Source organism: Micropterus salmoides, unplaced genomic scaffold, assembly GCF_014851395.1.
Source record: "Micropterus salmoides isolate LMB-PRFRI ecotype aquatic unplaced genomic scaffold, ASM1485139v1 Ms_hic_scaffold_13, whole genome shotgun sequence".
Taxonomy (NCBI): Eukaryota; Metazoa; Chordata; class Actinopteri; order Centrarchiformes; family Centrarchidae; genus Micropterus; species Micropterus salmoides.
This window is the reverse complement of record NW_024040374.1, coordinates 33,110,345-33,123,888: the sequence shown is the minus strand read 5'-3', so window position 1 is coordinate 33,123,888 and position 13,544 is coordinate 33,110,345. Positions and strand designations below refer to the sequence as shown.

General features: G+C 39.6%; 1 protein-coding gene across 9 annotated transcripts in view; it reads right to left on the bottom strand.

The window, feature by feature from the left end:
- Nucleotides 1-13,544, bottom strand: part of ptprfa (protein tyrosine phosphatase receptor type Fa) — a 292,974-nt gene that overhangs the window by 90,569 nt on the left and 188,861 nt on the right. For 5 of the 9 annotated variants that reach the window (XM_038716868.1, XM_038716869.1, XM_038716870.1 and 2 more), the window contains 6 exons: nucleotides 11,969-12,086; nucleotides 10,460-11,041; nucleotides 8,393-8,502; nucleotides 6,500-6,756; nucleotides 3,269-3,350; nucleotides 624-836 (listed from right to left, as the gene is read on the bottom strand). In XM_038716868.1, the coding sequence (XP_038572796.1) occupies nucleotides 624-836; nucleotides 3,269-3,350; nucleotides 6,500-6,756; nucleotides 8,393-8,502; nucleotides 10,460-11,041; nucleotides 11,969-12,086 (1,362 nt within the window). The remainder of the gene's footprint in view (nucleotides 1-623; nucleotides 837-3,268; nucleotides 3,351-6,499; nucleotides 6,757-8,392; nucleotides 8,503-10,459; nucleotides 11,042-11,968; nucleotides 12,087-13,544) is intronic. The other 4 variants (XM_038716871.1, XM_038716872.1, XM_038716875.1 and 1 more) reach the window with 1 other exon arrangement.

Genomic DNA, 13,544 nt, shown 5'->3' with positions numbered 1-13,544 from the left:
TTAATATGTACACTCACCACCAGCTGGAGAAGGGGTCTACTACAGTTGGTCTACATGTGGTTCATAGTGTTTATGTATGTACTGTAGACCCTTTGTCTCTAATCTGTAAAAATGAATGTCAACCTTCAGTCAGTGACGGAGAATATTTGGTTCACATGACCCCTGTAAAGGGCTCCTTCATGCTCTTATGCTTGTTTGCTGCCTAATGTTCTTGAGAACATCTAGTGTAGTAGAGCATGCCTCTCTGGAGGTTTGTCTGAGCCAAACAATGTATGCCTTTGTTGACAGATTATATACCAGAACTGACTGAAACACTCAAAATTCACTAACTGAACAAATTCAAACTTAACATTGGAGTTTGTTTTTTTTCCCCCAAACTCGTAACCTTTTTGCTACATCCACCTACCTGCTACAACACTGACTCTGACTGATGATTGCATAGCAACTGGCCAAAGAGTCTTGTGATTGACCAAAAATTCACCATCCTCTTCACAAGATATTGTTAAATACTTCACATATATCATGAATGGAGAAGGGTTGCTTTAAAAATAAAAAGATGCTTTAAAATGTATGAAAGGTGCTGTACATGCACATGTCCATATAATTACATAAAGGTCACTCACAGACTCGTGGTCCACCAGGTCAGCTAGAACAAAGCAGCGATACTGCTGCTGGCCAGGGAGGGGTTTGTTGTAGTATCCATTGTATTTCTTCTCATCACCCAGAGTAAAGATCTCAGGCAGAGCATCCATCTTGGCAGCGATGTAGGGCTGCATGAAATCCTGGCTCTGTCTCTTCTTTCTCTGCAGACTGCTGTCAGCACCAGCCTCCAGGAGCTGCCAGAGAGTGACGACACAACAGGAGACTTTGAAATGGCCATGTCATGAGGTGGTGCAACAATGTAACATAACACAAAATGATATAATGTCATTGATCACCGTAACAGAGGGTTTTCCCGTGCCTTGAGGCTTCTTAATTAAACATCTGTCACGCTCTGCCGGTTGGCCATCCTTTGTGTTGCACTTTTGTGTTTAGTTAGTGTTATTTTGGTCTGTTGGGTTTTGGGGGTCTGTCTTGTCTTTCGTCTAGTGTTCGGTAACCCTTGTCATGTCTGTTACCCCAGTGATCCCTCTGCATGTCTGTCTCTGTTTTCCCCTGCTCTCTCTCTCTCTCTCTCCCTACCTGTGCCTCATTAGCCTCATGTCTTTCACCTGTGTTGCTCCCGCCCTGCTCGTTAGTCCCTGTGTGTATATATACCTGGTGTTTCTGTCTTGTCTTTGTCCGGTCATTGTTCATGTTACCCCTCAGTCTGTCGCGTGTATACTCTCTGCCTTCCTGTAACCAGCCTTGCTTGTCTTGTCACCCTGTACCTCTGGAATTTGGATTTCTGTTAGGAACTACCTTTGTTTTGGACTCTATCAGCCACTCAGTCAGTAAGTGTGCTCGCCTTCTGTTTGTTCTAATAAATCACCTCGGTTCACCGCACCTCCTCTGCCTTGCGTCCTGCATTTGGGTCCTCCAACCTGCCTCCACACCACGATTGTGACAACATCTCTCAGTAGTCAGCTCCAGTGTTGGACAAGTTACTCAGAAATTGTAATAAGTTCCTAGTTACTTATTATTCCTTAAAAATGTAATATAACTTACTTATTCCTGGGTGATAAAAGTAACTAGTTACGTTACTCGTTACACACGCACACACACACAAACAAAGCAGTCTCCCCCTTTTTAACTAATATCATATTCATAATAGCAGCAAGGAGTATGGTTTTACAAAAAATATAACATAAAAAAAATAAAGCAAGTAAATCCCGAACTACTGTTTGTCTGCACATGCATTTATAAGAGCAGTATTCAGTATTTTTACATAACATACAATGTTGCAACGCCACTCTCTACCGACGAGTCCAAACATCACTGGAAGTTGCAGCCGGAGTTTCTTTCTATAACTTTCATGTTGCTGTGCTGCTTTAGCAGATGCTTCAATAAATTAGATGTAGAATTGTTCGCAATGATAAGTTTGTTTGCTGGTCGCACAAAGTTTAGTTTCATTCATTTAAACTGCACTAATACCTAAATGGTAGCATACCGTTCACGGCTTTAACCTGCTCGCGATTTCGGTCTCGGTTTCAGAACTGTTACAGCCATTGTATTATTGCCATTTATAGGTGGACAAACCCTTTCTGAGGCAGACTTCAAACATTATATTTTCAGACCCCCTAACAGGAAGGCTGTAAGAATAAGTATGTTGTTTGTCCCATCCAGCCTTCTCACATTGTTGTGTTTAATGAATATTGCAACCTCAGGGCTGCTAGAGGGGCTTTAAACTTTTAGTCTCGTTGGCTGTGAGGATACAGAAAGGAGCAAGTCAGTTTAAACAAAGCTTTAGCAAATAACATGGAATAAGATCACGCAGTGCACTAAGCAGCCAAAGAATGCTAAAACAAGTAGCAGTGTGTTCTGTAATTTACAAATAAGCAAGACACTCAGACAAAGATGGGTCGACCCAAAAGACAGAGAGCTTAAACACAAGAAAAGCAATCTAGTCTATGCTGTCTAATGCAGTGAGGAATCCACAGACCTGTATATCAGGGAAAGTAAACAACCTCTACACAAACTCATGGCTCAACACAGGGGCCAACACCTCAGGTCAAGACTCAGCAGTTTACCTGCATTTGAAGGACATGGGACAAACTTTCAAGGACAACAATGTTCATATTTTGAACAGGAAGGAGAGATGGTTCTACACAAAAGTGGAAATACAATCTCTCAATGGGGAAGGAGGTTTCATCCCTTCCCAGAAGTTTGAACAAGCACTCACATTTGGCCTCACGTGATAAGCCAAGTATCTTCAATCAAGTCCAGCAGCCATCCTGAGCGAAATGTGATGGATGCCTGAAGAATCTCCACAGATGTCTTTTAAGAAAGGAAATGCATTCGACACTCCCATAAGGCCTCAAGGCTACACACAAGGGGAACCATGCAAGAATATTCTAAATATTCTATTCTTGCATGAGGTTCCAGTGTGTTTTGATGATCAACACTAAATTTAAACCTGTGTTTGGTTAGAAGGAACCTTATGGCACAACCACTACATGCCTAACCCCAACCCCCCTTCACCCAAAACCCAATCTTAACCTAAAAATGGAATGGTTTACTTTTTGGGAGCAGCATTTAGAGAATAACCTCCCCAAATGGTGAGTTCCTAAAAACTGACTGTGAGAACAGATTTTGTCCCTTTTGCGAATACAAGTAAGTGTCCACTCACCTCATACACATCCATGTCTTCAGGATTCTCCCATCTTCTCAGAGAAGCCGGAGTGACAGGGACAACCACTATGTAGAACCACCTGTATTAAACACAGAAACACAACTGCATTACACATAGATGCTTTGTAGACATACACAGAAACACAAATAGCTTTAATGTGAATTACATGCTGTTTGATTTCAGTCATCTAGAATCAGAATCAGAAGGAGCTTTATTGCCATGTAGTGTTTTACACATACAAGGAATTAGCTTTGGTCAATTCTATTGCAAATGTTTGACAAAGTATATTGAAGGACTTTTCTGTTTACTCTGCAGTTTTTACATTCACATCTCCTCTTCCCTTCTCATAAACACAGATGGAATACGTTTGACATTGGGAATGATGAAACGGTCTGGGCAAGGCATTCATACATAGAGATGGTATTAGTTTTTTTTCTTCCATCAACCCCACTTCTCTTATTAAAGCTTACTTGTGGGTGATTGAAAAACAAACACTTCTAACAACACAATTATGTCCAAGTAATTTATTGTGCCTGACCATTTGACCAAGCTAGGTAATAAAACATAACCTACAGATTTGAAGCCTTTGCATTGGGATTCTCTTTGCTGATCAACGGTGGTTTTGAAGCTCACCTCTTCAATAAATTGCTTTCTGGTATCAAGAGAGCTCAGGAGCGGTAGTGATAGGTTGTAATCATGGCATTGTTTGCATGTTTGGTTAGCTTTTAAAACTACTCTGACCAAAACTCTGACTCAGTGTCTGCTGAATGTGTAAACTGACAACTACTTTATAATGTTTCTAATGTAAACTTTTTAAGGTACTATGTCAGTGTATTGTTTAGAATTGTTTTGCTGCCCCTAAGTGGCCAAAAAACATTAATGGGAGTGGGTCACTGGGACTAAAGTATCAGGATTGTTGCAACACTGACCTTTTTTCTTGTAACACAGAAGTCAGTTACCGGCGTGCTCTGCTGCTAACGCTAGCTGCCATTAACTAGTTAGTTAAGTTAGCGCCCCTTTTAGTTGACTCTACTCAGACTTGGGTATGACAGCAGGATCAGGCATGGACAAAAGAGGCTGCAAGTGGGAGAGGAGTTTGTTAAGTTTAAAGTGTTTGCCGTGTTTGGAACGAGACTGGTTACACTGTATTGAAATAAATAAATAAAATGTTCAGTCTCCTTGGTGGTTGTTCCGACACATTCAGAATCATTACGCTTGTCGTTAACAGGCAGCTTGCTGCGTGCATGCATTTGTAAAATGTATATTTTTAAGGCTAATTATTACAGTTTTGTATTTCTCTGTAAAGCAGCACAGTGTTAACAATGTTACTTTCTCAGTCCTGGAGCTCAAACCATTTTCTGATGCCCAAAAAATACTGAATCATGGTTTTTAAAATCATGCCACTTGAAATGACCTACCCCCTTCAAAGAGGGGTTATCAAACCACACAAATGCAGATAGACGATTTTGAGAGAGTACAACATTAAGAATTCATTAGTGGTTAGATTTCATAGTTAAGTATTCAAATCATTATAGCTATTATATGCTACTACATACACCAGCGTTAGGTCAGAGGTACAATATGGAAGAAATGAAACTGCTCTCCACCTGCTGAATTCATACTCCAAAAAAATAGTGGGCAGCATATCTTCAGCATCACACCACAAAGCTCATGCATTTAAGTTTTTACCATTTTACAAATATATCAAAAATACCATCAATGTTAACTTTTTAAAGGACACTGGGATTATTTTACATGCCTTCATCTCATGGAGATGAAGGCATGTAAAATGCCTGGATTACTGCAACAGCCTTTTTACTTGCTTGACCCAAAAATCTATTGATCAGCTTCAGACTGTCCAGAATACAGCTGCTAGGCTTTTGACCAGAAAAAAGAAATATAATCACATCACCCCTGTTTTAGCTTTGTTACACTGGCTCCAAGTATGTTTTGGAATAGACTTAACTTTTGTTGAGTACTTTTAAATTTCTTCATGGCTTCTCTCCCTATCTCTGACCTGTTAGTCCCATACGCACCAGCACGCACCTTGAGATCCTCGGGCAAAGGTCTATTGTCTGTTCCTGAGTCTCGACTGAAAACTAAAGGGGACAGTTTGCAGTCAGGGCCCCAAGACTCCTGCCCAAGGAAATCAGGGTGGCTGAGTCAGTGAAAACTTTTAAATCGCTTCTTAAAATATACTGTAATAGGAGAGCCTTTCCTGATTTTAGTTAATTATTTAATTTTTATTTTTATTTTTTAAATGTGTTTTATTGTCTTTGCTCTTGTGAATCTACTTGGATTTGAAAGTAAATAAATAAAAATTATTATCATCATCATCATGATGTCGTAAATGCTAACTGCTGTTAACTAGTTAGCTTGGCTGACTGAGTCCGGAACGGGTGAGCAGCCAATAGCAGCAGCCTCTCAGTGAAGGCGGCAGGACGGGGACTGAACACAGCCTTCGAGATCAACAGCTGTTGTGGTTGAATGAAGTGCTGTACGATGAGTTAAAAAGGAAACCACAAGAGGTGGGATTGCCCCAGGTAGAGAAGCAAGAGAGCCAGCATAAGAGCTAAACTAACTCAGCTTGGACCTAAGACAGCGAGTGAGTGAGAGAGATGGGTCGTCAACCCACTTTGATTATGCAATCAGATGGTCTTTTGCTAGTGATAACGTTAGCTAGCAAGCAAGCTAAGCTAGATGCAACCCATTCATGCTGCATGGATCTGGGGCCGGCTGCCTCGCAACACCAGCTGACAAAACAAGCTAACGTTAGGTAACATTAGCAACAATATCACTATATATTTCACATGCTTTGCATTAAATGTTAGCATTGACTTTGGACTTTGTTGGACTGGATTTCTAACTGGATAGCTAAACGTTCGCTAGTGTTGGAACCTGTGGCGCTGTAGAGGAACTGTAAACGTCACATACTGTGGATTTTCCAAAACATCCTGTCCTTCACATAGATTTCAGTCCACATGCTGTTACAGGCAACTGAGAAAGTCGGGGAAGCTCTCATTTTTTAAGACATTGGTAATGGAAAGCTAACAGTACATATAAATATCTTCACATTCTTAACATTACACATGATACATTTAAAATTAAACTGATATGTGCAGAGGAGAAAATACATTTCAGAGCCATCTAGTGAAATCATTAATCATCCCTATTTCTTCAGCTTGGTTTTCCTTCAAATAAACAAACAAACAAACAAACAACACAGACCTGATGGAGGCTCCAGCAGGGACCCTGGGCAGACTGATGGTCACTTTACCACCCTCCTCCACATCGTGTTGTAATCGAGCTGGTTTCATCTTCAGAAGGTCTGGAGCTGTTCGGATGGAAACCTGCTGCTGGAGGCCCCCGGCACTGTTCCCCCGGCTCATCAGCACGAAGGAATAATCAGTATCTGGCTGCAGCTGTGTGATCAACTTCCTCTTCAGGTTGCCTTGAACCTCCACACTCTGCTGGTTGTACAGGATCTGAAGCCAAGATGAAGTTTCAGTGTTACTAACACTGATAAAGTTTGATTTATTGAACTGATACTAAGAAAACAAAGTCATTGAAATTTTTCGTTACAATGTTGAAAACAATGTGTAGAACTGTTAAAGGTTCAGCGTGTAATATTTTCAGTGGTGTATAAAGACCTTGCATAATGAACCATTATGTTTTTATTACATTAGAATGAGATATTTTTATCTACATAACCGCGGGCACCCCCTTCTATGGAGGTTGCCGTATTTTGTCGTCATGTTTCTACAATAGCCGACAACGGACAAACAGCTTTGTCAGTTATGTTCGTGAGACAATCAGCTGATCGCTAATAGGCAATCAAACGTAGCTTCCAGCATCTAAGCTCAGATCAGCCAGCTAAAATTTTACTGCCCTGGTAGAAAAAAATATATAGTTGGATTGTAACTTAATGTAGTTATTCTACAGCGCTCTGTTATGGCTTTGCAACGTGGACAGAAATGTGCCCTTACCTTCTGGAGACAAACTACTGATGATTATTGAATATCATTGGCAATAAAACGGTAACAGCATGGAAGCTCAGATCAGCAGCTAAACTTGTGTTGATTACTGCCCTGGTGGAAAACGTGTTTATTTTGACTGCTAATAGTGACGCATAACATGACTGTGTGTCTGTCAATTGACCAATAATGAATACTTTCCGAATTTGCATAATTTTTTTTTATAGTGCTTCGCCACTGTGCACACAAATGTAAAATTTGTACTTTCACATGCTAAATCCCCATCAAAAACATTGCACCATTTTACCACAAGCTGACATTATGGCTGTCAGTACTACTTTGTGTTTCTGTTATATGTAAAAAAAAATGGTATTGAAGTGTTCTGGTTTCCATTTGTAGTCAGTTTGTAGTCCAGGTAGGACTGTCTAATCACCTTTTAATGGGCTTTGGATGCAAGCAGGTAACCAACCCGTGTCGAGAGTAAATCGTGTGGAATGTATTGGCCGACATGCATTTCCGAAGCCCATGAACTACTGTTTCGCAAGGATTAAGATTTTTAGCAGTCTTTTTAGCAATCTCGGAACCTTGGAAACTTTGGAACCTTGCTGCCTCCTGTGTTCTCTACTTTTGATTTTGGGAAGCACACTGAACCACTCTGTTACAAGGTGTTATATAAATAAAGCATAATATTTTTGCTTACAATTATTTAGTTGCTGATCTATGGTCATAAACTTTTGTTTTTGCACTTTAGCTTATAATCGGAGCTACACAGTGCCCAAGGCTGAATGATAACACAGACAGACCCCTTAACAAATTACTTTTTTATTTTTTAAATATTTTAATGATAACACTTCCTGTTTGCATATACAGTACTTACAATACAATTCAGTTTATACATACCATATCACTACAGCCCATGGATATGTTTTATGAATTTAAATTCAATGCTATTTCAGGTCACATAAGTCAGTCTATAGCTGTCCACATTATTGTCTAGGAAGCAGTTCGAGAAATGAGAAAATCACTCCCTAGTTTTTATTCTTTGGTGCCTAACCATATTTATTGATATTCACAAATAGTGACTACATGGTCATACATTATCAGTAAGACACCTCTTTTAGTTGATAAATTCAGTGTCTGATCTTACCTTGAGAGGTACTTGAGATTTGTAGGTTTCTGGAACTTCCCAGGTCAGCAGGACAGAAGTTTTCATCACAGCCTTCACACCAAAGTTCTTGGTGAAAACTGAAGGAAGGTCTAGATGATTATTAGGTAGTTAATTGCAGATATAACTGAGATGATTCAAAGTTGAACAGTTGGTGCAGAAAATAAAGAACTGTTGTTGTCCTGTTGTTCTGCCTTTAGTGTCTGAATCTTTTGCCTAGGAAAGTAAAAAGCTATTGCACTGACCCGAATCTGTGAAACTCTACCCAAGCTTGGATTAAAAACATCCAATTAGTTACACAAACCAAAAAAAAAGAACCAGAATTTAAATTAGCTCGTTATAACATGTAAATGAAATTTGAGATATACTGTACAGTGCCAATACCATTCCAAGGTTCTTCAGTTCTTACAAATGTAGTTGCAGTGGGTGTTTTTCACTCTATGACCATGAAAACTTACTAGGTGAAATGTAAGTTTAATATAAAGTGTTTTGAAACAGTATGTTTTGATTTTACAATTGAAAAGACTTCAAGGATGACTTCTGGATAACTTCCCCACCTCTTATGTGGAATCTTGGAAGATTAGCCAGTAAGCTAAAAAACATCAAATCAACCAGATAAAGCACATTTTACCTATACTTTTCTTTAGGAAGCATCTGAGACTGTCTCCCAGGCAGTGGCATAGCACATATCTAACATAGGAAGAGTGCAGCCATGAGTTTAGTTACAGTCAGTGGAAATATTGAATTTAAAAGCTGTAGATCACAAAACTACCAATAAAGATGCAACCTAGGGCTGGACAATAAAACAATAACAATAATTATCCCAATATAATTTTTTTCAATAACAATATAACAAATGTTCAATAAATATTCAATAAATGTTTGATTTTATTCACTTGAATCATACACGAATTAGGACTTAATTTTTCTGATAAAGATTGTTAGATAGATTTATTCAGTTGAGGAAAAAGGACTGAAAAAGGTTATACTTAATTTTACTTAAAGATATTTGTTAACAAAGATTTTATCATAAATATTTTGAATGTTCTATCTCAGATTTGTGATCCTGATCCACTGTTTGGCATCAAGTGTTGACCATAAAGAAAAGTTTAAAACACAATTAACCATCAGGTTTCTTCAACTTTTACTCAGGAGCAAAAATCAGCCTTTAAACTTGAAAGAAAAACTATTTGATACTTATCGGGATAATTATCGATATCAAAAGATATGAAACTTTTTATCATGATAACATTTTTGGCCATATCGTCCAGCCCTAATGCAACCTGCTGCTGGATGAAAGTTTTTGTTTGTTTTTAAAGATTTGTAAGGTTTGCATTGGAAAGCGCTCTATTTTCCTACCAGCACAAAGCCAGTGGTAGAGCAAACACAGATTTTATGCAATTTTCCTCAGGCACTAGTCTATTTTTCCGTTTGGAGCTTTTGGTTTGTATTTAAACCTGCTCAGACCACCTCTCACCACAGAAGAGCATGCGCACAGAACTCTCCAAAACCACAGAATACCTTTCATGAATCTACTGCAAACACCAATTGTGTGTTCTTCTGCTCAGAACCAACTTGATGGCAGAGAATCATATATATCAACTGCCTGTTCATTGTACCATTAACAGCATATTTGTGGCATGTAATCTAATATTTGGGATGTTGTGTAGTTTTACTTTGAAACGTCAGGTGTTACTTGGAGATGGACTTTTTTCTCTCTTGGACAACTCAGTCTTTCTCCCGCATGTCACCTGTTGCTGCTTTTAAAGGTAGGACTAGAGGAGCTCATTGTTCACTACTGAAGCTTGTCTTCCTCCTATGGCTAATTCTGTATTCCCATTACCAATAATATATTCAGCCCATTTTCCTATGCCTATGGACACCAGAATCACAAAATATGATGGTCACGCTGATGTGCATCTGAGCCTGAAGATTTTGTGTTTGTGCCTTATTTTAGGATAATTAGAAGAAGAAGATACTTTATTGTCACATACACATACATGTTGCAAAATTGCAATGCAGTACGGATAAATAGCCTGTGGTGCTCACCTGGCATGGAGGTGGACATGGTTCTACTCTGAATGCTGGGGCTGATGGGTCCTCCCCCTTTGCTGGTGAAAGCTTGGACCCTGATGTCGTAGGTAGTGTCAGGTTGCAAACCTTGGATGGTCATGTGTGTTTCTGTGGTACTGTTGGTGTTGTTGTGCTGGTTATTGATATCTCGAAACACCACCACATACTTGACAATCTTCCCGTTCCTCTCGGCCAGAGGAGGGGGGTCCCAGGCCAGCTTGGTGGAGGTGGCGGTCAGGCCTTCCACACTCAGATTCTGGGGGTAGCTGCTGGGAATGTCTTCTGGAGTGCTTATCTCTTTCACATACTCTTCTCCGTTGCCTGCTCGGTTTTTGGCGCACAGTTTGAAGATGTAGGTGGCGCCCTTGTGGAGACCGGTGACTGTGAAATGATCATCTGTCTGTCTGAAGTCTTTGATAATGAAAGCTTCCTCCTCTGCTCTCTTGTACTGCAGCTGGTATCCTACATGCTCCCCCACCATCTCTTTAGGGGGCTGCCACTGAATCAGGGCAGTATTCCCTATGGTGGTGCTGATCATCATAGTGGGCTTACCAGGCACTGGAAGACAGGAAACATTTTACAACATTCCCATGTCTTGATTACTTGTAAACAGACCAAATTCATGAAACACTAAAGAATTAAACTCAAACACATTGATGTCCTTTTCAACATGTCCTCATACCTAAACAACTGAATAGGTCTATTGCCAATGACTCCCAAAACAACACATATGACCATTTCCCAAAGAGTTAGGGTTAGGGGTTTATTTACTACTGGCAGTAGAGGATGCTGACTTACAATAAATGTAATTGTAGGCCGTAATAAACTGTTTGCTCAGATGACATATATGACAGTTTTTCTGGTGAGGCCAGATCTATTTTTAGCTATGTTGCTACATTCAGAGATCTCAACAATTAGTAGAGTACAATGCTATCATTATCAATAGAACCAATGGCTGGAATACTGAAAATTAAAAAAAACATAGTTTTCCTTTAACCATAACAATAAACATCTAACCATGATGACAAATGTTCCCTTACCTTAACAAAGCTGTTGGTTTTTAACTCAAAGCATGGTATTTTCCTAACCCTTAGAAAGTAGTTTTTTGCCTAAACCTAACCAAACCTTAACCAATGTACTGACAAACAATGTTGGACTGGCAATAGGGGCATCAGAGGGTAGTGGAATTGTTGGTAAAGTTGCTCATAATGCTATTTCTATTTAAAGTTTGCTAACATTACCAGAACAAGAAAGGCTGGAGCAACACAACCCCTGAAAGGTATTAAGCAAGGTTGTGTTTTGCTTGTGAATTCACCTGTTATTTGAAGAGGCAGCTGACTACTGAACATGTGATTTAACTGTTGTCAAAAATGTCAAGGTAGACTTTACACAATGAGGAAAAATGGTAAAAAAAACCCCATTTATTTAAAAAAATGTGTTGCCTAGCAGGTTGACGCAACACATAAATCTATACGCAGCACGCACCTGCTCCTGAGGTTGTGACCACCTTGGCTTTGCTGCGAGCCCCATCGCCCTTGGTGGTATAAGCAGCAACAGTCACAGAGTAGGTGGTCTCTGGGAGCAGACCAGTTATAATGGCCTCCTGTGTGGTAGAGAGAGAGAAGAAGAGAGGACGGGGGAGGGAGGGAAAGAGAGAGAGAGAAAAAAGATAGAGCCAGAGTGAAATGGAAACAGAGTGGAAGAGAAAGAAAAAGACAGAGAGAAAAGGGCAACATTCAGGTTGAGACAACAGCCTCAGTTGAACTGCCATTCTGTCAGCCAGTTTCCTGTACCAGATACTTTAAACAAGTCATGAATGGAAGTGGAGTACATTTAGATGAAGTTCACGATTCCTGGTTGTTGTACTGTTAGATGGTGTATAAGCTCTCTGGAACATTGACCGTGAATGGAAAAAGAGCATATTACAATGGTTACATATCAGCCCCTGAAAATAAATATGAAACAGGTGTTCTTTATAGATGATCCTGACCAATTATTGGCTAAAAAGGTACTATTTATAGAATAATATAATCAGTGCCTACTCAAAACTTTGGTTATTTACAACTTTGAAGTTGAGCGCATCCAACATGTTACAACATACAAATAATCCCTCATTGTACAGCAAAACTGTGTGTGCACAACTACGGCAAGTAGAATAGATCAAAGGTGAAGCAGTCTGATTGCTTGTGTTTGTTGGCTTGTCAGACTTCTTTTTCAGGTTCCCAGATGTCACGTGGTAGGTACAATATTATTTCAGCCAACTCATCTGAAAAGGATTATTTTGCAAATGTAAAGAGTTGATATATATTTGGCTTTTAGGCTCTGATGTAATCACTCCCTTCAAAGGTAGGCAGGGTTCAGCACAACAGGGATTGGAACTTCTGCATTGATGGCTTAAAGCTAGAGTGTGGGACTTTTACATATTAGTGAACATCCGTTACATTCAAGCCCTTACCGAATGAGTTCACACAATGCTAATTAAGCCTATCGCCATCAGAAAATTGCTCTGTACTCGCATACCAGAGTTTTTAAGTCTGGTGTATGCGGCTATGTTCTCGCACTGGCACAACAGTTGTGATGTGTTTAATGCCAGAGCTGAAAGGATGGCGTTAACGTAGCAAAAGCAGCAACTCAGAATAGCAGAACCTATATGTCAACAGTTTTATTTAATTATTCTCACTGTCAGCAAATGTTCAGCACTGCTGATTTAAGTACAAAACCACAATGCACAGGGCCTATGTAGTAGTGAAAAGCATTACGTGAGATTAGCAGCATACTCAACAGACTGCTTGAATGTCAGAAATCTAGTAGAAAAGACTGCACAGGTGTATCTATCACAATAATCTCACACTACTCATTCACATATATTGCAAAAACATGTAACGCATGATAACTGACACTCCTTGAACATAGAAAGCACACAAAGGCAAAAACAGCAATAACAAGATACATCAGACGCATATCAAACTTGATTGTTCCCTCAGGAGAATTTCTGCCAGCACTCATCAGAAAGGATATGTTCATACATGCTCCTCCACTGTTCGAAAAGCCTTAATACAGC